At 52.6% G+C, this 22,137-nt stretch overlaps 3 protein-coding genes across 10 annotated transcripts; 1 reads left to right on the top strand and 2 right to left on the bottom strand.

Moving 5' to 3' along the window:
- The first annotated feature begins 2,051 nt into the window (after positions 1-2,051).
- Positions 2,052-4,872, top strand: Zfand2b (zinc finger AN1-type containing 2B). 2 transcript variants are annotated; one of them, XM_047546672.1, is made up of 10 exons: positions 2,052-2,113; positions 2,239-2,311; positions 2,591-2,685; positions 2,904-3,035; positions 3,165-3,316; positions 3,487-3,582; positions 3,659-3,719; positions 3,805-3,872; positions 4,163-4,235; positions 4,561-4,872. In XM_047546672.1, the coding sequence occupies exons 2-10, from the start codon at positions 2,257-2,259 to the stop codon at positions 4,615-4,617; spliced, it is 789 nt and encodes a 262-aa protein (XP_047402628.1). In that variant the 5' UTR covers positions 2,052-2,113; positions 2,239-2,256; the 3' UTR covers positions 4,618-4,872. The 2 variants fall into 2 exon arrangements, with proteins under 2 accessions (XP_047402628.1, XP_047402629.1); XM_047546673.1 differs by having other exon boundaries at positions 4,457-4,871.
- Positions 4,873-4,986: 114 nt separating this feature from the next.
- Positions 4,987-11,988, bottom strand: Abcb6 (ATP binding cassette subfamily B member 6 (Langereis blood group)). Its single transcript, XM_047546671.1, has 19 exons — positions 11,139-11,988; positions 10,709-10,846; positions 10,155-10,335; positions 9,873-9,974; positions 9,510-9,693; positions 8,797-8,918; positions 8,189-8,298; positions 7,956-8,021; positions 7,671-7,796; positions 7,446-7,522; positions 7,294-7,357; positions 7,129-7,214; positions 6,880-6,937; positions 6,573-6,677; positions 6,092-6,266; positions 5,860-5,972; positions 5,536-5,630; positions 5,386-5,454; positions 4,987-5,260 (listed from the first exon to the last, which is right to left on the bottom strand). Exons 1-19 carry the CDS (start codon positions 11,685-11,687, stop codon positions 5,149-5,151), a joined length of 2,532 nt encoding a protein of 843 aa, XP_047402627.1. The 5' UTR covers positions 11,688-11,988; the 3' UTR covers positions 4,987-5,148.
- Positions 11,989-12,396: 408 nt separating this feature from the next.
- On the bottom strand, positions 12,397-22,055 carry Atg9a (autophagy related 9A). Of its 7 annotated transcripts, none has more exons than XM_047542738.1 (16): positions 21,846-22,055; positions 20,851-20,908; positions 20,331-20,462; positions 20,175-20,218; positions 19,602-19,666; positions 18,701-18,862; positions 18,364-18,505; positions 16,825-17,573; positions 16,589-16,742; positions 16,304-16,483; positions 15,665-15,913; positions 15,305-15,483; positions 14,984-15,101; positions 14,045-14,267; positions 13,739-13,884; positions 12,397-13,453 (listed from the first exon to the last, which is right to left on the bottom strand). In XM_047542738.1, the coding sequence occupies exons 3-16, from the start codon at positions 20,431-20,433 to the stop codon at positions 13,448-13,450; spliced, it is 2,520 nt and encodes an 839-aa protein (XP_047398694.1). In that variant the 5' UTR covers positions 20,434-20,462; positions 20,851-20,908; positions 21,846-22,055; the 3' UTR covers positions 12,397-13,447. The 7 variants fall into 7 exon arrangements, with proteins under 7 accessions (XP_047398694.1, XP_047398693.1, XP_047398692.1 ...); XM_047542737.1 differs by having other exon boundaries at positions 20,851-20,905; positions 21,861-22,054; XM_047542736.1 differs by having other exon boundaries at positions 21,861-22,054.
- Positions 22,056-22,137: the final 82 nt, after the last annotated feature.

Here is a 22,137-nt window from a genome sequence, read left to right on the forward strand (position 1 = left end):
TCCTTTAAAAGGCCTATGCCAAAGCTCAATCCCCAAGGTAGAAGACCCTTAAATGCACACCTGGATAGAGTCTCCAGCACGTCATTAACCTTGACTTCAGGTTGTGGTCAGAGATTCTGACAAATCCTTGAGCAATATGCTTAATCTATTGGGATAACTTGTAACTATCTTAAAAGAGACACGTGAAACCAGTGAGTGATGGCAGTTAGCCATAGCTTTTCTGGGGGTTGTAGACTTTGGGAGGAGAAAAAAGAGTCTCATAATTATATGACTTAAACTCATGGGTGTGAGCTATAAGATCAACCTTTTTTTTTTTATGGAGTTCAAGTGTCCAATTATTCAGAGGCATTGTAGATAAGAGTCTCTTTTCCTGTTTCTTGGTTACTATGACAGTATAGTAATATGGCAGATGGTTTGTATGTTACAGGTTCAACCTTATGAATGCTGATTCCCTTGGCTTTGATTCCAAATTCCCAGGGAAGAATCTGATTGGTTAAACATAGCAGATGCTCACAGTCCCCTGTGCCATATCTGCCAGACCCATCTCTGACTCTAGCTGCTGCTACACTGGACAGTTCCTGTGAGACCACTTCAAAGCCCAGCCTCAGTATTTCTGAAAGATTGAGAGACTGGCTCCTCATTTTCAGTTGTAGCCTCATTTATCTTTCCATTCTGGAGGGCGCTTGAACTCTTGAGCTTATTTCATCTGTTAACTTGTCCCCATGCCTAGATTTATGGGGGTATAAAGAGTCACCAACTCAAAAGAAGAGGTTTTGGCTCTCAGTAGTAGAGTGCTTGCCTAGCATGTGTGGGTTCTAGGTTCAATCCCCAGCTTTACCAAAATAATAATAATAATAGTAGTAGTAGTAGTAGTAGTAATAATAATAATAATAAAGAGGGAGGAGTCAGAGGCAGGTGAGCAGCAAAGTATGCTGAGATTGGAAAGTCTCAAAATGGGGCTCTGCAATAAAGTAGCAACCAATCTAATGACACCCACACGTCATTCAAGAAACATTCCAGAAACATTGAGAATATTCTAGTTAGTGTTTTCCAAGTGTGGTGCATGGGTAATCTGTGTCAGAACTCCTTCATGTGCCGGGTGTGGTGGTAAAGGCCTGCAGTCCCAGAGGCTTTGGAGGCTGAAGCAGGAGGATCCCAAGTTCAAAGTCAACTTCAGCAATTTAGTAAGGCCCTGAGTAACTTTGGAGAGACCCCGTCTCAAAAAATAAAAAGTAAAAAGGGCTTGGAATATGGTTCAGTGGTTGAGTGTCCCTGGGTTCAATTCCTGATACCAAAAAATAAAAAAATAAATTCCTTCACGTGCTTCCTACTGAATCAGAAGCTCTAGGGCCCAGGAATCTGCATTAAAAATAGTTTTATAGGTGATTCGGCTTCACACACAGGTCTGAAATCTCTATATTATAGACACTGTTAGGTGCTGGGACCTGACACAGAACAAAATAGACGCGTCCCCTGACTCCCCAGCATGTTTATATGTGTAGGGGTTGCGTAGTTGATTACAGTGAGGTGCTATGGGTGCTGAAACATAGCAGGTAGATCGCCTCGCTCAGAATGAGGGTCAGAGTAGCCTTAGAGGAAGACATCAAAGCTGAAACCTAGAGGAAGGATCTGTAGCTCTGGAGAGGAATTTGCACTGCAAAGAATTATGGGAGCTGTCAGCTCCTAAAGGGCAGGTAAGCCTTGGCGGTGAACGAAATGGCCAGCGGGAGGGCGTGGAGTGAGAAGCTGGCCAGAGACCGAATTGTGAACAGACTGGTTTCAAACTATCCTAGCCAGCCCTTGTCCCCAAGAGTGCATTTGTCCTCGCCTTCACCGGTACTTTCGCTTATCCCTGAGGACTGACTGATAAAGACCCTCCCCGGAGTTACGCCAGCGCTCAGTATTCAAGACGGGTTTGCGGCTACCCACTGATCTCGGACCGGATCCCAGTTCCCTGACTTGTTGGATGAGGGGCGGGGCTCTGCCGGGTAGCTCCCCACGCTGCCCCGAGACTGCGCGGGTCGGATACGGGCCGCCCTGCGTGATGACGTCATGGCGCCCGCGCGCGCCCCGGGAGGAGTGGGAGCGGTGGACCGGCAGCGCGGAGACTCTGGTAACGCAGGCTGGGCGGGGAAGAGGAAGGGGCGGGATGGGGAGCCCCCTCCCGAGTGCTGGGTCGTGGTCCCGATCCACAGTGAGAGCCCTAGGGACGCTCAGCACTCGCTTCTTACCCCGCAGGCTCTGCCCGGCCCGGCGATGGAGTTTCCGGACCTTGGGGCTCACTGTTCCGAGCCGAGCTGTCAGCGCTTGGGTGAGAGGCGGAGCGCGCGGGAGGCGGGCGGAGCGGAAAGGGGCTTGGGACTGCAGATGGGGCGAGGAGGGTGGGCTCGGGGCCTGGAAGTGCCAGAGAAGGGCGGAGCTCGAAGTTGGGGGCGGTGGCTAGGGGGCGTGGCGAAGGAGGTTGTGGACTAGGGAAGGGCTGCAGTGTGTTGCCAATAGGGTGGCGTTTTCCTTCCGGAGTGGCATCCTTGAGTGAGAAGAAAGGACAGCCAGGTCCTGCTGGACCTACAGTCCGACCCACTTCCTGCAGATTTTCTGCCGCTCAAGTGCGATGCCTGCTCGGGCATCTTCTGTGCAGACCATGTGGCCTACGCCCAGCATCACTGTGGATCCGCTTACCAAAAGGTGAGGGGGCGATCGTGAGGGTGAGAGGGGGTGGATGTTGAATGCATGCAGAATCTCCAGAATCTGCTTCACATTTTTCCCTCCGTTATTGTCTTTCTGAGGCTCAGTGCTGGGGAACATTGGGTTTTCTTGTGCATTATTATCCAAGTTCTTTCAGGACCAGAGATTTTTATGGACTGGGAGTGGACCACAAACTGACTTCCGCCTCTTGACTATAGGATATCCAGGTACCAGTGTGTCCCCTATGTAATGTACCTGTGCCTGTGGCCAGAGGGGAGCCTCCTGACCGTGCTGTGGGAGAACACATTGACAGAGACTGTCGCTCTGATCCAGCACAGCAAAAACGTAAGGTCAGTGATTGAGGGGTTAGTTTTGATCCAGCTGGGACTGATACCTGCAAACCTAAACAACGAACTCCAGTGATGGGGCTGGAGAAGGGGTAGAATCTTACAGACTTAAACCTTCCCAATACACCTCAGATATTCACCAACAAGTGTGAACGCTCTGGTTGCCGGCAGCGGGAGATGATGAAACTGACCTGTGAGCGCTGTGGCCGAAACTTCTGCATCAAGCACCGTCACCCACTGGACCATGATTGTTCTGGGGAGGGGCACCCAACAAGCCAGGCAGGGTAATTGCTCTACTGACAACCTCTATTACTACAAATTGGGAAGCTTCAACCCTGTCCTTATTGGCCAAGGGAATCTTTTAACCTCTTTCAAACTGGAGGAATTCCCTTCCTGATTTTCTGGGTAAGGCATGTTCTTGGAGGCATGCCAAGACTGTCTGTCTTCCCTACAGACTTGCTGCCATTTCCAGATCACAAGGTCTGGCTTCTTCAACAAGCACCATCCCCAGCCCAAGTCGGATCTTACCTTCCTCTACCTCTCCCAGCAGGTAGGCTTGCCCATTTCTCTCCTCCCTTTTTTCATCTTCACATCTCTGATCTCAACCTCTTGAATGTCTGCCATAGAGCCACAACCCAATCTCCGTCCCGGACAGTCCCTCCAGTGATTACTTTGCAGAATGGCTTGGTGAGTTGAGCAGTTTGGATAGATAGAGGCAAACCCATGAAGAGAGTAATGTCCAAGGAAACTGGTCTTCTTTCTTCCTTTGCAGAGTGAGGATGAGGCTCTGCAACGTGCCCTGGAACTATCTCTAGCAGAGACCAAACCCCAGATCCCAAGGTACCTACTCTGGTGAGAGGGTAGGATTTGGGCTAGAGCTCAGTTTGGAGCTGGGGAGGTGAGATCACTCTGACCCAATACAAGATAGTAGGAACTTGGGTTCAAGATTAAGATGAACTTTTGACCAATTCTTTCATTGCCTTTATACATTGGGAACAATACTAATATCCACCCTGGATCACTATGAAGACTGTAGTAAAACTAGAGGCGTTCAGCACCGTGATGCCTAACACAGATTGGATGCTTGAATTTGAGGCATTACTGTCATATAACTTGTTTCTCCCTCTTAGTTCTCAGGAGGAAGAAGACTTGGCTTTAGCTCAAGCACTATCCGCCAGTGAGGCAGAATACCAACGGCAGCAGGTATAGAGATGGTGGGATAAAGGTGGGGCCCCAAGCTGGAAGGGAGTAAGAAGCTGTGTGTAGGGGGTGTTCTTCCAAGTGCTGGAGAGTGTTGGGATGATGGTTATCCTTTTGCTTTCAGTGTGACTCCAGCCCATGCTAAGTTATGAAATGAGGCCTTTCCTCTCTTTTCCTTGACTTTGTACCCTCTCTCCTCCTCCTCCTCCCTGTCCTTGCTCCAGGCGCAGAGCCGCAGCTTGAAGCCGTCCAACTGCAGCCTGTGCTAGGGTCCTGGGCATGGGGAGGGAGGCTCAGCTGAGAAGGACTGTGGCCCTCACACCTCCAGGGTACACAGAGAGAGGAGGCACACAGCAGCCTGGAGTGCAGAGACGAGCAGAAGTGAGGCGGAGGCCGCTCCCAGGAGCACCAGAAGGCTTGCCGAGCTGAGCCTATGAAAGGTCCTGCTAGCTCTTGAGCTGCAGGGAGAAAGTAACAGAACCATTTCCTGGTTGGGCCCTAAGTGGGTGCTGGCCAGGCCCCACTCTCAGCTCCCTTCATCATGTCATCCCCTTACCTGGGGCTGCCCCACACAGGTAGTGGGCAGGGAGGGGCCTGGAAAGAATAAAGATCTTGGCAGTTAGTAAGATATCCAAGTGGTGTGTGTCTTTTCCCTCTCCAACCCAAGACAGGAAAGTCTTGTCAGGAATGCTTCATTGACTTAAGAATAGAGGCCCCTCATGATGCCCCACAGACAAAGCCACAGTGATCTTGCACAGTCCATACTTTTATTTCCCTAAAAAGTGCTTTCTGAAAGATCCCTTTCTCTCATAACAGTTAGCACCGAACCCCTGACCAGGATGACATAAGCCAGGGAAAAGGGACACATCTTATTCCCCTGAGTTAGTGTTTGAGAGGGAAGAAACCACAACTTTTGTCACTGTGCTATGGTTTGGGGCTTAGTGTCTTCAGGGACTTCCTCCTGTCCCTGCTGCTGCAGCTGCCACATGTCAGCATATACCCCACCTCGGGACAACAGCGCCTCGTGCCTGGGGTGAGGAAGCAAGTGTAAGCACCATCAGTTTCACTCTAAAGAAATTGGGGTATGAGGACAAAGGAGACAGGCAAGGGAGTCCCCTCTAGAAGCCCTTGCCCTGTTCATCCTGTGTCTCACCGTCCTCTCTCCACGATGCAGCCATCTTTGATGACAAGAATCTGGTCAGCATTGACCACAGTGGAGAGCCTGAGAAGTCAGAGATCAGTTATCTACCACTCCACCAGAAGTGGCCCACACTGCCAGCACCCAGGTCCGGTAGTCTTGTACCTGTGTGCCACCACGATGGTGGTGCGGTTGGCGCACACTTTTGCCAGAGAAGCCTGGATGGCCCTCTCATTAGATGTATCCAGTGCTGACGTTGCCTACAGAGAGGGTCCAGGTAAAATGCCCCTGCCACCCAAAGATCCAAATGGGAGGAGGATACAGGCTGTTAGCTGAGGCTCAGGAAATAAAGAGCTTGGGCACGGGATCCATAAAGGGTTTTGGTGAAACATGAACTGGTGATACCTAAGCCAGGTGGAAAACTGCCTAGCAGAAGTGGCTTGGGCACAGACAGGGAGGGCAGAGGGCAGACGGGTGCTGAGGCCTCACCTCATCCAGCAGAATGATGTCTGGAGCTTTGAGAATGGTGCGAGCGATGGCAACCCGCTGCTTCTCCCCACCGCTTAGCTTCAGTCCACGCTCACCCACCTGGGTTTCGTACCCTGTGGAGATTTGCCCACCTCCCTCAAGTCACATATAATAAACTTGGTGTCTGCAACCAGAGATCAGGATTAACAGACCTACACTGGGCAGGGGAGGGGACTCTGCAGAGGTACCTCACCTTCAGGGAATGTCATGATAGCATCATGGATGCCTGCAGCCTGTGCAGCAGCTTCTACCTCATTGTTCCCAGCAGTAACACGGCCATAACGGATGTTGTTGGCAATGGTGTCATTGAAGAGGACAGTGTCCTGGGGCACAACTCCAATGTGGGATCGGAGAGATGTCTGGGTCACCTGGGGCCAAAAGACCATATACCACACCCTGTGAGATCGATCCCCTCGGCTTGGGAGATAGAATGAGACAGCAGGAAACATGGCTTAAGAGGCCCAAGGTTGGAATCTTGCCATCACCACTGTAAATGCAAGCTGGGTGGGCAAATCGCTCACCCCCTCTCAGCCTCTCAGCCTCTCAGCCTCTCTCCCTCCACAGAAATATACTGCTGTTGCTGCCTGCTTTCCTGGACTACTACAGATCTGTAACATTATCATGTATTCTATATGCAGATCTCTAAATTATGGGATTGTCCCCAGCAACCTTACCTGTGAAATGTCCTGCCCATCTATTCGGATGCAGCCAGAGCTAATGTCATAGAAACGAAACAGAAGGCGCAAAATTGTGCTCTTCCCTGCCCCAGATGGGCCCACCTGTTGCATTGGAAACACGGGAAAACATTAGGCCCACTGGCTTTTAAGGCTCCAAGAGGCAACCAAAACCCATGCAGTCTGTCACATTCATTCCTGTTGCCCATTATAACAGGGCTCTAACTCCCAGCCTGGGTCATGAACCACCACAGGCACTGAATGAGGGAAGCTCAAGTATGGGCCAAGTGGCTGGGTGTCTTCTCACCAAAGCCAGTGTCTGTCCAGGCATCACGGTGAAGGACACATCTTGCAGGGTCTCCCGCCTGCAAGGAAGTGTGGACGGGGTCAGCAGGCCACTCCCATTGCTAGAGCCACTACTGGGTCCTGCCCTCCCCCAGGTTCTTTCCCTAGTAGTGGTGGGCTGCAAAGCCAGGGTTCAGAGCAGGACAAGGGGCAGGAAGACAGCTGCAAATGGATTAGAGGAAAGGAAAGAAGGCAAAAGGAGAGGGCTCACCCGTCAGCATAGCTGAAGTGTACATTCTCAAACTCAATCTGGCCCTTTTGAAAGTGAAGGGGTCCTGCTCCAGGAAGGTCCTTCACCTGGCAGAGGCGAAGAAATAAAAATTTCTCCAGAGACAAGAAACAGCCCAACCAAGCCCATTCCTCTGTCTTCACTCACTTCTGTTTCTTCTTTCAGCAGGTCAAACATGTTCTCCATGTCAATGAAGTTGGTCTGGATCATCCTGCAAGAAGGATGAGGGTTGGGGTTCCTCTGAGGAGCTGGGAAATAGCAACACACATCAAACAGGTGAGAGCTAACGATCAGATTACCTGTAGTAGGTGCCAAACCAGTTGAGGGGCATGTACAGTTGGATGATGTAAGTGCCAAATAGCACAAAGTCCCCAACCTGTGGAGACCCAGGAAGCCGATGAGTTATAGGGGGTCTGCTCTTCCTATCGTCCTGCCCACTTCCCATTCAGGGACCTGGTGGCTCAGATACACGCTCCAGGCCCCTCTTCCTTGCCCCCACTCTCCCATTCCTGATTCTGCCTCACCTGTAGTTTCTGTTCACTGACAAAGTATGCACAAAGGAGAGAGCCAGCAAGGAGGCCAAGTCCAATAACCAAGTTCTGAGTCTGATTCAGTAAAACCAGTGAAGCATTTGACTTCCACTCCAAACCCTGAAGGCAACGGTACAGGAGGGAGGAATGTCCCATACACATTGACCATCACCAAATCCCAACTTTCAATCTCACTACCTGGACCATACTCCTCTGGGCCCTGGCAATGCCCCAATGACCAGCTTGCTGCTCTTAGGAGGCCGCCCCTCACACCCTCACCTGATACTTGATGATGGCCTCTCGGTAGCGCTCCACTTCATAACCCTCAGCGTTGTAGTACTTCACCTGATGAAGTCAAACAGCACACGGTGCTCAGATCATTCATCCAGATTCCAATCCTTCCTTCCTGATTTTAAATATCACTAACCCTAGTTCTTCATCACCCCAGTGATCCCAGCCACGTTCCTCCACATTTCTGTGCCTTTCATCATTGCCCTAGAGGCCTTCCTTACTGTCTCAAAGTTTAGTAGAGAGTCCACTGCTCGTGCCCGTGTGGCATTTTCCTGCATGTTCATGGCACGGCGAAACTTGGTTCTCCACTCAGTGACCACGATAGTCAGGACTGGAGGGTGACAGGACAAGGGGTAGGGTAGAGAGAATAAATCATCATCCTCAACAGCAAAGACCAAGCGTGGATGTCCACTCCCTGCCATACATACTAAACCTGTACTAGGGCCTTGGGACCCGGACTCAAGAGGGAGAGAGCCTTAAGCTTGATGCGGGGAGGAGCTGCATGTGAGACATCTTCACAGCGTACTCAAAGGCTCATGAGGAAAACGCCTCAAGGTGAACACATGAAGGCAAGATGCATCTGACTGCACAAATGAGTTTCTCTTTGACCTGTGGCCATAGCAGGGACCTAAGTGACAAGGATGTCCCTCCCTGGTCCTCCATCTAGGTTGAACTAAGGTCCAACTCGAAAGAGCCCACTGTGCCAGGAGGAGCCATATCCTGATCAAGTCCACCAATCCTCAGCCTCCTGAAGGTGGGTGGTCATGTGATGCTCATGCCCAAAGGAACCCTAGATAGTAGACAGATGGTTTCACCCAGCAGCACTCACTGAGGTAAAGACTCATGCACAGGAACACAATGAGGCCAAACCAGGCGTTGAAGAACATGCTGAAGTAGATGATGCCAATGATGATGTCCGCCAGCGTGGGGATGATGTTGAACACCAAGTAGCTAGGAGGGCAAGTCAAGCAACAAAGGCTTGGTGACTTAGGCCCAGTAACCCTTCTTTTAGGAGTCTCAGTGTAGTGTTTTGCTTTCAACAGCAACAGACTGGAATCAATCTAAACACCTCTCAAGAGGCACAGACTAAATAAACCACTGCAGGCTCAAACCACAGAATTCTCTGTATCAGTTACTGTGAATAACAGAGATCTTCATGCTTGGATGAAAATGTTATCTCCATAACGATTTGTTAAAGGTGCTCTAAGAATTACATCTATGTCCTGAAATCCTGTTTTAGGAAAAATGTCCACAATATATTTAGTTTTGTAAAAAAGCAGATATAAATAAAAATGTAAAAAAGCAGAACTCAACGTACTAAGCAGAGTGGGAAGCTCTGAAGAAGTGGAATTTCAAAGAGATTTGCTCTTGTCTGCATTAAGTTGTTATGATGGCCATGTGTATATCGCTCTTATGATTTATAAAACAAAACATAAACCAGGTGGAAGGGGCAGCAGCTCAAGCTGGGTCTATACTGATAGCTTCTCCACCCCTGCTTCTGCAGCCCCACCCTCCCACATGCCCTTTCCACTGGTGTGACACCTGAGTAGCCCTGTGACACTGGATGTGCCCCGGTCCACGATCCTCAGCACCTCCCCTGTGCGGCGGCCCAGGTGCCAACGCAGCGATAACTCATGCAAGTGGGAGAAGAGGCGCAGCTCCACACGCCGTGATGTGAACTGCTGTACCCGGATCCACAGGAAAGTGCGCAGGTTGCTCACAAAGCCTAGGGGGCCAGGGAGCCTCAGTAGGGCTGAGGCTGAGGGATGTCAGCCCAACACTAAGACATGAAAGGTCTGAGAACACAGAGGGGCCTGGGAAAGGAATCCTCCATGAGGACAAGGGTGAGGGAATGCCTGTGGGAGGGGCTGATGCTCACGAGGGTAAGTGCAGGGTCCCACACACCTGTACTGCCAGTGCCACCCCCCTGGAGGAACTTGAGGAAGACATAGGTGGTAACAGTCCAGGCCAGGGAACTCCAAGGGGCCTTCTCAGTCAGCAAGTTCACTATGGAAAAAAAGGGTCACTTCAGCACCTGGAATCTGATTCACTTCAGGCAAAACTGCCTCAGGCTGCCCCTTTCTGACCACACAACTCCCACTGCCCCACCTCTCTAGGTAAGGGCCACCTCAGTCACCAGGCCAAGGAAGAACCAGCAGGCTGAACTGTAGTCCTTCTCCCCCTCACCAATGTCTCTATAGAAGATGGGGACCAACACGTTGAGTGCTCGGTCCAACCCCATGAGCCCCAGACAGATGAGTACAACCAGCTGCAGAGCTGGACTCCCCCGGGGCCATAGGTAGCCACTCAGTAGGCGGAGCTTTCTGCCGAAGTCTCGCCAGGTAGACTGTTGGTCTGTTGATCCAGCCTAGGATGATGACACACAGGGGAGAGAAGTTCAGAAGTAAAGAAACTAATTAGCCAGAAGCCCTCCAAGGAAGAATGGATGGGGCGACAGATCCCAGGTGTCTGAGCAATCCCTTATGGAATCGGAAAAGCTACTGGGTAACAGACTGATGTCTAGGAAAGCAGTAATTCATTAGGGGAGAGGAAATGATGACAGGGAATTAAATGAAAATAGACCTCTGGATTCAGAGGAATTGGAGATGTATGTCAGTGGTATAGCACATGTTTAGCATTCAGGAGGCCCTGGGATGGAAACCCAGGGTGTGCACGTGCACACATGCACGCGCACTCGCGCGCGCGCACACACACACGAGGACTCAGAAAACAAGGTGTACCTGGTTCCTTTCTACATCTTGGTCTTCTTCAAGAACCTGCAAGGTGTAGGACTGGGGACGAAGTCCAGGGGCCCAGAGCCCCAGGACAAACAGCCCTCCAGAAACCACATATCTCAGGACCCACAAGCCAAACTGAACCTAAAATGAAACATATGCACAGTGTGAAGACGCTAAAATCCTATTGTACTACTACTCATAACACCAGGCCTTCCTCAAGAGCCCAGCATCTAACAGGCTTTAAGAAAAAAAAAAAAAAAAAAAAAAAAAAATCCCACAGTGACTCAGCACAGGCACGCCCCACCAGCTGGCTATTAGCACCCAGCCAGTACCAGACCCGCCACTCCCTTCTTTCTTTTTTTAAGAGTCATCACAAAGCATGGAGCCAGGAGGCCCTGCCATCAGTGCTTCCCGTTCTCCCAAAGTCCCTCACCTGCTGACCCTGGTCCGCCCTTGCCCACCACCACTGCGGGCTGTTCCAAGACACAAGGGCCAAATTTTCGGCTGCAAACGCCACCGTCCAGAGAAGCAGGAGAGCGGGGCTGTGCCTGAACTTGATCCAGACGCCCATGGCCAAACTCTGCCGTGCCTGGTTCCGTTCCGCCACAAGCAGCCACAGGCCAAAGGCACTGGCCACACTCTCCAGCACGGAAGCCAGCAGTAGGTACCCTGGCAGCCGGGCCCCCCGGGCGGTGCCCACCCGGCCAGCCAGGCCAGCCAGGGGCAGCGCCACCTGAAGTGTGGCCAGAAGCAGCTGCAGCCCGTAAGGAGCGATGTGGGGGCCGGTTCCCCAAGACAACGCGTCCGCGCCAACTGGCCGCTCCCGACCCTTGCAGGGAAGAGCCAGCACCAAGGCCAGAGTCCCAAGGGCCATCAGCGTCGAGGGTACCAGCGTGTAGAAGAAGCAGGGACTCAGGCCATCCTGAGCCCAGGTCGGACCCACCGGCCCTTCGGCCTCACAGTAGTTGCCCACAATCACCATGGCAATATGTGGCTGCTGACCGAGCCTGCAGGCACTAAGGGACCGGAGAACCGGACTGGCCGCTCAGGGAGGGGCGCGGATGCCGGGGTGTCTTGGGTCATGGAGTCGCCCAGCGCTAAGACGCGGGGGTCTAGGGAATGGACGCACGTGGACCCTGCCACACCGCCCACTCTCTTCGCGCACGCGCCGCCGCCACGCTCTCACGCAGGATACGTACGCCGTCTCGGCCGGTCCTCCCCCGCTCGCAGCCCAGGACCCTCGGGCCCAAGCGCTAGCTCACAGGACCGCCCCACCCTGTACGGCAGCGGCACCCACTCTAGGCCCGCCTCCATCCCCTATCCAGGGTCCCCATTGGCCAAATGTCTCCGGAGTGGTGGGAAGAATGATATACGCGAGACGAGCAAAATAGAAGGGCGGAGCCGACTTGGTCACGTGCTCAGAGCGGGAAATCTGACCGCACCTCGGAGGGAGACCTTGACCTCCGCGGAACTGTGGGTCGGAAGCAGCCCTTCAGCTTAGTCGGCAAGCTCGGTGTGTTCTAGCTGCGGCCTGGGCCCACTTGCTTCCAGATCCCCCCGGTCGCCGGGGTGTGTGTGTGTGTGTGTGTGTGTGTGTGTGTGTGCGCGCGCGCGGGGGGGGGGGGAGCACCGCACGCACCCCACTCCTGTTGCTTCCAGGACCCCTAGCTGAGCGAGAGAAGCCACGACTTGGTCAAAGTCCCTTCTTTATTGAGGGTCATCAAGCTGTACATGGTCCCCACCCGGTTCCTCTGTGAGTGCTGGCAGCAGAGTTCACCACTGTGCCGCAGCAGACCAGAACTGGGTGAGGGTGGGACATAGGGCAGGAGCTGAGTCCCAGCATGCAATGCAGCAGCCCAAAGCCTAGGGCGAGGCCATCCCACCTCCATCCCCCTCTAGGGAACAGTGTGATGGGGGCCAGAGCTCTCTTGCTGGGATATAAGACGGTTGAGGTCATACTCCAGCCCTGTCCGTTCCATGTGCAGTGGGTGGGGATACAATAAGCAGCAATGGGGGCCCAGGATGGCCTCATTTCCCAGGGGCCCATCCTAAAAGTTGCAGAGGGCAGCAAAGAATTTCCATACTGCTCCTGCAAGTCAGAAACCTTTCTTAGTGTCAAAAGACAGAGTGAGGGGAGCTGGGAGCTAGGGCCTTCACTCCAACGCAAAGCAAAAGCCAAACGGAAGGGGAGCAAGCGAACAGAATGGGAACAAGCAGCACACACATGCCAGTGATGTGCAGGAAGCAGAAGAGAGGTGAGCTGGCTGCAGCATTGGGTGAGCACTAGGGATGAGGTAAGGGCCACAGCCTGAGCTGCTCATCTGGGGGCAGAGACTGCAGGGGTCGAGGGTCCGGGCCCAACCTCCCCACTCCACAGTTGGCACAGGTTCTTCCTGCTTGGCAGCTTCTGTGGTAAGCAGCCCTCTGGAGACTTGCAGGGGTGGGTGCAAAGGTGGCAGTACTGGGGCTGGGCTGGGGACCAGTTTCTAGCACCACACTCTGAGCCAAGGGGGTCCTGGGGCTGAGGCTACAGTCCTGTGCACCCCCAGTTCCTAGGCCACAAATTCTTCTCCTGGGGCTGCGACAAGCCCAGTTGGCACCTCCCTTGGCCAGGCACAGACACACAAACACCACACACGTGGAGCCAGGCAACACTCAGAGGAGCCCTCCCATGGTGGGTGGATGGGATGGCAGGGCAGCGGTGGCCTCCATCCTGGGGCATAAGGACTCTCTCAGCCTTATCTATACCTGTGGAGAGAAAATGGTTGGCTGGCAATGGAGATAGTCTTTAGATATCTGCCCAACTGGAGCCTATATATAAAGGAAAAGGAAATCTTGATTTCCTGGGAAGTTAGCAAAAAAATCAAGCCCTGGACTTCAGAGCAGTTGGGTGAAGAAAGGGGAGTAAATTTTGGAGGGGAGGGTGCAGCACCTCTGCACAGAATGGGAGGCACCTTCCTCTACATGGGAAGCTGTTACCTCAGCCTGCAAGTTAATACTTCTGGCAGTGGTTCTCAAGCCTAGAGCCCTTACCTTGTGCACCTGGGGGGGAAGCTCATCCTCTGAGCCCTCCTCAGGCACAGGCTCTGGGTGCCTTGATGCTGGCTGCCCATCTTCAGCCCACCCTCCAAGGGGCAGGCGGGAAAAGTGAGAGGGAGCCCGGGGCACTGTGCCAGGATCTGGAGAGACAAACAAAAACACAAACAGGAAAGCAGAGATGGGTTCAAGGGCTGCTTGGAGGACTGGCCTCCTTGGGCCCCATCCTTCTGACCTCTTTCCTCCCCTAAAAAAAACACCCTTCCCTACAACCTGTTTCCCTCTGTACCCCCAGTTGGATACCTGTGATGCCCCCATAGCGCCTCTGGAAGCCCCCGTGCAGGGCAGTGGTCTCAGGTGCTCCAGGCCTGGGTGTAGCACAGGGATAGCTGGCAGAGCGGGGGATAGGTTGGGGGGCCCGGGCGCCCTCTCCCCCCTCTTCAGGGGCACTCTCTCCACTCTCATCACTTTCCCGGCGGTGCCACACATGCCGCTCAGGTTCAGCTTGGGTCTGCTGCTTGTGGAGCTGCAGAAGTGAGGGGCTTATTAGCTGAGGCGACACAAGGGTATCTGAAACAGCTGCCTCCATCATGGTATCAGCCAGTTCCCACTTGCACCCCTTCACCCAGGGCACCTGTGGTGTTAGCAGTAGTAGAAGACAGATGCCTAACACTCTACCTGTGTGTTCTCAGCAGACTCCTAGGAGAGCCTGTGCATAGGTTATAAGGGCCCTCATTTTACCCACTCATGTGATTCAAGAACGAACTGATCAAGGGTCTAAGTGTCAGGCACTCTTTTATGTACTTGGCACCCAGTGGTAAATAAAATAGACAACACCAGCAGCCCCTGGTTTATATACCAGTGATGGTAATGGATGGGCAGAGACAATAAACAAATAAGGAAAATACAGTATGTCAGATGGTGCCAGATGCCATGGAGAAAAACAACAGGAAGATTCAGCAGATGGGCAATGGAGGCTTTTACTGAGGGTGGTCTGAGAAAGTCTCCAGAGGAGATAATAGCAGGAGGAGGAGAGGGAGCATCTGGATATCTCAGGGAATGAACTCTAGACGGGGGTAACTGAAGGCCCTGGATGAGCATGCTTGGCTAAGGAGGCTATTAAGATGGTATATGTGAGAATGGAGATTGCAGAGCAGGTTAGTGGCAGAGAAGGGATGGGATCCCATATCTGGCTTCTCCACATTCAAACACCTCTGTTCTGTTTTCCAGTTGCCCACTCACCTGGTGCATATAGAGGGCATGCAGGCTCATCTCGGTGGAGGCGTATTCTGACAGCACCAGGCTCTGCAGCTGTCCTTCCCACACGCTGCTCCCGGAGCTGGCTGTCCTGGCATCCACCCTGTCCCTCCCAGCACAGATAGACAGCAGTTGTCAATACTTTTTCTTCCCCAGTACCAAGGATTGAACCCAGGTCCTCACATATGCTAGGCAAGTGCTCTACCACTGAGCTACATCCCAGTCCTAGTTGTCAACACTTCTTAGGCCCACACAAGTTGCTGGGGCTACTGTTACACCCTTCCATCTTGGCCCACCTCTACTCACCCAGAGCCTGTCATGGTGCTGGGAGCCCGGCCTGTGGGAGCCTGCCCAGGTTGCAGAGGGGAGAAGGAGCGCAGGGCAGAAGCAACTTCAGCCCTGTGCCTGGAGCCCTGCAGGTCTCTGGGTAGTGGGGGGCCCCGGCAGGATGAACCAGCTACCACATTTGCAATAAGGCTCAGGGGCTATGAAAAAAAATATGGGCAGAATTCTCAGGGCAGGGGAGAAGCCTCTAGGTCCCCTAGTACCTAGGGGCCCAGTGGCATAGACTAAACAGACAGAAGGAAACCTTCCACTCCATGCCCTATCCTCAATCCCCCACTCCTGGAGTCCACTCTGCCCATCTCCCAGTCCCTGGGAACATACCTCAGACTCAGATTGTAAGGACTGGATGGATGTAAAGAGGGCATTCTCAGGGAGCAGACCCCCTTGGGCAAGGCCAGCCGCTGCTCCATCCCGCTGAACCTGTTCCTTGAGGAAGCCTAGAAAGGCTGTGCTCTCACGTGGTGGCTGCCAGCCAGGGTTGGTGATAGCAAAGTGCATGAGTGACAACTCTGTCTTTCCATCTTCAGCTTGCTGGTATACTGAGGCTTCTGTCTGCCCACCAGACAGCCACTGCACAGGGTAGACACAGTAAGCAGGCCTGTCCTCTTACAGGCACCCTACCTGTACCTTTCCTGCAAGGAGAGAGGCCCTTCTGGAGGATAGAGACTGTAATGCATTTTTGTATCTTGGTCAGGGGCCCTGATGTCCACCCCAGGGTGGTCACAGGCTGGGTCAGTTACTTGTGTTGTGCCTTTCTCAAGGGAATTTGGTCAACAGTGCGCAACATGGCTGAAATCCAGCCCAGGCAGCTGGTTACCCAGCTGTGTCCCGAACAGTACTAAGTACTGATGCAGGGCTGCCTATTTTGCTGGTTCAAAAAGGGCAACTTTTTGCCATTTATCCAAAGACACTATGTACTGGCATCATCCCTGTCCACCTGACCCTCTCCTCTCCTACTACCTGGGGGTGACCGTGCTGGCGAACATCCATCTGAGCAAAGGAGCAGGTATCTCCGACACCAACCACCTCCACGGTGAAGTTACGGAAGAAGTCTATAATCTCCAGGGCCCGTGGGCGCAGGCAGAAGATGAGGATGAGAGGTGTGACAATGGGACTCAGCAACTCCTCCAAGATGAACACCTGAAAGGAAAGGGACCAAGGTCATAAGAGAGCAGGAAGGAGCTCGGCCCTCGCCACCAAGCTCCCAGTCAGTCTCTAGCAGGCCCTAACTCCAACTCCACTCACTGCCTTGTACTGGAAGAGCTGGGCAAACTCGTCCCGGGTCTGCGAGCGGTGGGCATTACCCTGCCAGTGGTCAGGCATGTAGTGGATGTGAGCGAGGATCACACGGAGCAGCTGCTCAGGGCAGAACACCATATGCTGGTCTGGGATGAAGGACCTAGTGAGATCAAGCTCATGGTGAGACACAAACCTTTCCTGGAAGGTTAGTCTGCTTGCTCCCACCTGCTGCCCTGACCCACCTGCACACAGTCACGGTGACCCCCAGGAGTGTGACGGTGGTGAGGACGTGTTCCACAGCCAGTACATCTTCATCATAGATGGTGAGGGCAATAAGCACGGCCAGGATAGAGCCAGCGAAGAAGGCACCATTCTTGGCCAGCAGTGTCAGCAGAGGTGACAAAAAGCAATTCATGTACTTGGAGGCAGGTTTGTAGCCACGGTTGAGGCGGGACTGTAGCTCGTGCTCCAGCTCATTGAAGTGGCGGAGGTAGCAGCGACCATACAGTGACCAGCAGCGTGCTCCCAGGGCCCCTGGCTCACGCTTCAACACCTCGGCATAGCTGAAGAAGGCATAGAGGATCTGCCAGATGAGGATGAGAGGGCAGAGTAGGAAGTTGGCAATGCCAATCCACAGGATGCGGTTGCTGAGGCGCTGAGCCAGCTCTAGCCGTTGCCCCCCACGTTTGTACTCAGCCTTGAGGCTCCATTCATTGAGAAACAGAGAGCCAGGTCCCCAGAAGAGGATCAACTCAAAGTTGTACTTGAGGCCACGGGTGAAGAAGACTGCCTCCCCAAGGCCAGGCAGGCGGAAGCGCAGGGGAAGAAGGGATTTGTTCACCAGTGCCACCATGTAGTTTTGGAAACGGAGGATGCGGTGGTAGATGTCCAGCTCTGTCAGCTCACGCTTGTGGATGCAGATCTGATGCTCTTTCTGGGTCTGCACAATCCTGGCCTGCACTTCCTGCCACGTGCAATAGGGAAGGGCAGACTGCGGGGTGGGGTGAGGGAGAAACAAAGTATGGAAGGGGGAGTTGTTAACCCAACGCTTGCCCTACATTGATGTTGCTTGGGGGTTATGTGCTTAGCCGAGTAGAGCCTTTAAGCAGATACTTCCTGACCTGTTAACAGCTATAGTTTAGATCTAAAAAGTTCCCCCAAAGGCCCATGTGTTAATGGCTTGATCTCCAGCTGGTGGCACTATTGGCAACTGGTAGAACCTTTAAGAAGTGGAGCCTAGTAGGAGGAAGTTAGGTCATCAGGGGCATACCCTTGAAAGGGATATTGGAACTTGGGACCCCTGACTTTTTCTTTGCTTCCTGATTGCCATGAGGTGGAAAGGAATCTTTTACCATGTGTCCCATCATGATGTACTTCCCTGCTATGGGCCCAAAGCCTTTAGACCAACCAACCAGTCTGAAATCTCTTAACTGTGGAATAAAATAAATCTTTCTCTCTCTCTCTCTGGTTGAACCCAGGGGTGCTTAACCATGGAGCCACATTCCCAGCCATCTTTCTCAATTGCTTAGGGTCTTGCTAAATTGCTGAGGCTGGCTTTGAACTTGCAATCCTCCTGCCTTAGCCTCCCAAGTCACTGGGATTACAGACATATACCACTGTACCCAGCTAATCATTTCTCCTTATAAGCTTATTATCTCAGGCATTTTGTCACAGTAATGAAAGCTGCTAATGATGCATTTGGACATGTGATACTCAGAATACACCTCATCCTTCCCAAGATATCTTAGGCTGTGGTGCTAATGTTCCAAAGCCAATCTTACCATGGGGATGCGCAGAGCATGCAGGTAGAAGGAGTGGATTTCCCAATAGCAGCAAATGTTATAGATGAACTTGATGAGTCGGTGGATCCAGAAGACACCAGCAATGACCAGGATGGTGATAAGGGAGCCATTTTCCTGAATCCTGGTGGGGACAGAGAAGGTAAAGTGGGGTGGTTCTTGAAGAAGAAGTCTTGGAGACAAGCTGCTATCCTAAAGAATTTTGCTAGGTTGAGTCTGACTCTGCCTCTGGGGTACAAGTTGCTGCCTCATACTCCACTTCATTCCCTGTCTGCTAGAAGAATTAGAGATCCCAATGCTCGCTGACCTGCAGCCTCACCTGGCACTACAGACTTGAGCAGGCAAAAAGGCGTCTGGCAGAGTGACCTTGACGGGCTCAGTAGGATGAAGACTGTGGTTCACCATCTTGTTGGCAAATAGGATGTCGTAGTCCACACAGCTAACCAGGAAGGTGGTGAAGGCAACCACAAAGAGAAACTGCCTGGGGAGTCGGGAAAAGGGATGCAGACTGAGAGTCAGAGGGGCACCAGTGAAAGAAAGTGGAACAAGAGAAGAGCCTGGAAGCAGCTGAACAAGACAGGAAATTAAAGGGGATGAACTCCCAACAGTCTCTCTCTGTTCAACCTCATGGGACACTCTCGCCCACATTGGCTCCTTTTTAACTCTTATCCTCAGGCACCACAGAGTCAGTCTGCTTTCCTCACCTATTGATAATCTGTCACTACTGCCAGATTTTAGCTTTAAGAGGTTTTATTATTATGGTTTCTGGTATCTAGCCCCTGATCCCTTTGAGATAATACAAGCTCTTTGGGAATGTGAACTCTTCTCATTGAGAGAGGGCTTCTCAGCCCCTTCCCCTTTGGCAATTACCATAGGGTTCCTCCCTCTTAGAAGGTTCCCTGCCCAGCAGCAGGTCTAAGGTACAACTAATGTAGAACAGAAGCTTTTAAGTGGCTGCTACCTCTGAGACATCCTGACTGAACCTGGCACATCCATTGCAGCGGTGATGAAATGATCAAGGTGTGAATTCTCTTCATGGAAGAAACAGGACTTGGAAAGCTCTTCTTGCAAGAGGTAAAGCTATAAGTTTTAGCATCACACCTGGTCTTGCAGAGTTTGGAGCCTGGGGCTGAGTTGCATTGGCAGGTAGGGCCAGGGGTCAGACAAGGAAAGAGCAGATGAATTCCTTTACCACATCATTCTTTCTTTTGTATACTTACATGAGCTCAAAGATCTCCCCAATGAGCATACACGTGAAGCCATTCTTCTGATGAAGATTATAAACGTGTTAATTGTTAAGAAAAGGTGGTCAGTAAAGACAGCAGTTAAATGTTTAGACCTTGATGTCACACACCTGAGCTTAAGTCCCTGGCATAAGTTATTTAACCTCTCTATATTTTTTGTCAATGGTGGTAAATTAGGAATGGTAACACCTGTCTCAGAATTATTAGGTATAAGAAAATGCATGCAAAGTATTTAACACAGAAATGACAAAGAATGAGTCAAAAGACAGTAATTATTATGATTATTAACATCCCATCAGAAAGGAGGATCACCTTAGGAAGGTTCCTTATAAATTAACACCACAAGGTGTACCCAGGCACGTAGCTCTTGGTAAATGTGGAGTATCATTATTTTTAACGATCATTATTTCACTAGCCTCTTTCAGCCTCAGGATGGGCTTCACTTCCACTTCCAGGGATCAGCTGAATCCACCCCTGCTTCCCATCAGGGACCTGGCTCAGAGAAGGGCTAAGGGTCCCAGAGCTCTAACACAGAGATACAAAGGATATTCGAGAGAAAAAGAGGTCAAGGTTTTCGATGTGGTGCCATGGTGCTGTGGGCACAGGAGCAGAGATGTCAGAGCTCTGAAGGAACAAAAGCCCCTTACTCCCTCAGTGTCCCTCCACCAACCCCTCCCTTGGCCCAGCTGTGGGCCAAGAACTCACACTTGCTTCCCTCAGCAACATGCACCAACAGGTCCTCCTCCCCTGGGGGGGAATCACTATAGGATGCCTCCAGGCGCTGATATTCAGTGTCAAACTGCGCCATCACCGCAGCCCCCTGTCCACTTTGTCCACCTGCCAGTGATAAAGAAAAAGAGACCCTGGTTCAGGCCCAGGTGCTGCCTGCCTGTTGCCCTTCCTACTAGGCCAGAAGGAGTGAGAAAGAATCCTTGGGCTTTGTCTTCGCCACCAGTCTCCTTGGCTCAAAGGCAAAGCAGGAGTAATAACCCAAGGAGAGTAGTAAACTCAGGGATTGGGTGCCCTTAACTCTGGGTCAGTGATTCCCAGAGTCTTTCCTTGGCCTGAAGCCAGAATCTGCCCCTTTGGTGCAGGCTATTTCATCTTCTATTCAATGGAGAGAAAGATCCCTCCCCTATCCCTCCTGGAATCCCTGGTCTCCCCAGAGACTAGCAGTTTGGAAGCATGTTGTAAACAAAGATTTGAGATAAGCACATGGCCCTACCAGCTCCATGGACAGTGTCTGCTCCACTCCAGCCCTGGATGCCCTGGCTTGACAGCTGCTGGAGGAGAAGATGTCAGGCCCCAGAGAATGGGAAGCGGGGATAGAAAAGAAACCAACCCTCCCATGCACCCAAGTTCTACTAAGAGGAGGTCAGGGAGGCTGCAGTGGGGAAGAGGCCCCTTCCAGTTTAGGACTATGAGGTCTCCTTTGGCCGTACTACGTAGGGTCACTCATCCATCTCTAAGATTCCCAAGAGTAGTTTACTGACCCTGTAGAGAATGAGTCAGTACTGACCAGAGGCTGGGGGTCCCTCTAGCTTTTTACTCCACTGCCCCGCCTCAGCTTCAGAAATTAGACATGCCTCTCAGGGTCCACAAAACCCCAAATAAGTCTTTTCTGAAAAGGACCTTTCTGGTCAACCCCTTTCCCTGCACCTTAGCACCAAAAACTGAGTAGACAGGCATAGTTTCTGGACAGGAAATTTCAAGTTAGTGTAAACCCCAGATCCTGGGCGAATATGTGGATTTCCTACATCCCTGGAGCCAGACACGGACAAGGTGGTATTCACCCAGTCAGTGCAGACCCTGGGGACCGTGAATCTTGGCCCCGCCTTGCCCCAGTGGGATTCCCTGTGTTAGTGGGAGCCCTGCCTTTCTGGGAACTCACCACTCATTAGGTCAATGTAGACCCCGGACCCATGGATCCCCAGCAGGCAGGGCCTGGGCTCAGGGGTTCCAGCGGATGTTGGAGGGGTAGAGCCCGACCTACAGCTGACGCCCCGGGTGGACTGGGTTACCTCCCAACACCCAGTCACCCGGACCTGAGCACAACGCGCCCCAGGGTCGCCCGGCCCCAGGCCAAGGGCTCCGGTTCCCAACAGCGGACAACCTCGCGCGCGTCCCCGCCGCCCGTGCGCGCCCCCCCACGCGCGCCCGCTATCAAAACATTCTGACTGCGCGCCCCCGCCCCGCCCGCTGCGCCCCTGCCCCGGTTACCCGCTGCGAGCTCACTTGGGGCTCCGTGGGCACTCCTGGTCAGGTCTGGCCTTGGCCCGGGGATTCCAATAACCAGTCTCGCGTGTCACCTCAGGAACTGCGACCCAGGCAATTCCAGGGGCTCGGTCTGTTCGGCTCTGCTCGGTCCGACCCGGAGCTCTAGGCCCGGCGCCTGCCACTCACTGTCATCTGCAGCCTAATTGGCCAATGGGCATCGGGGGAGGAGACACGTCCGCCAATTCTCGGCTCCAGGGGCGGGACGAAGGGCTCCAGGAGGGTCTTGGAAGTCTGA

Source organism: Sciurus carolinensis, chromosome 3 (genome assembly GCF_902686445.1).
Source record: "Sciurus carolinensis chromosome 3, mSciCar1.2, whole genome shotgun sequence".
In the NCBI taxonomy this organism is placed as follows: domain Eukaryota; kingdom Metazoa; phylum Chordata; class Mammalia; order Rodentia; family Sciuridae; genus Sciurus; species Sciurus carolinensis.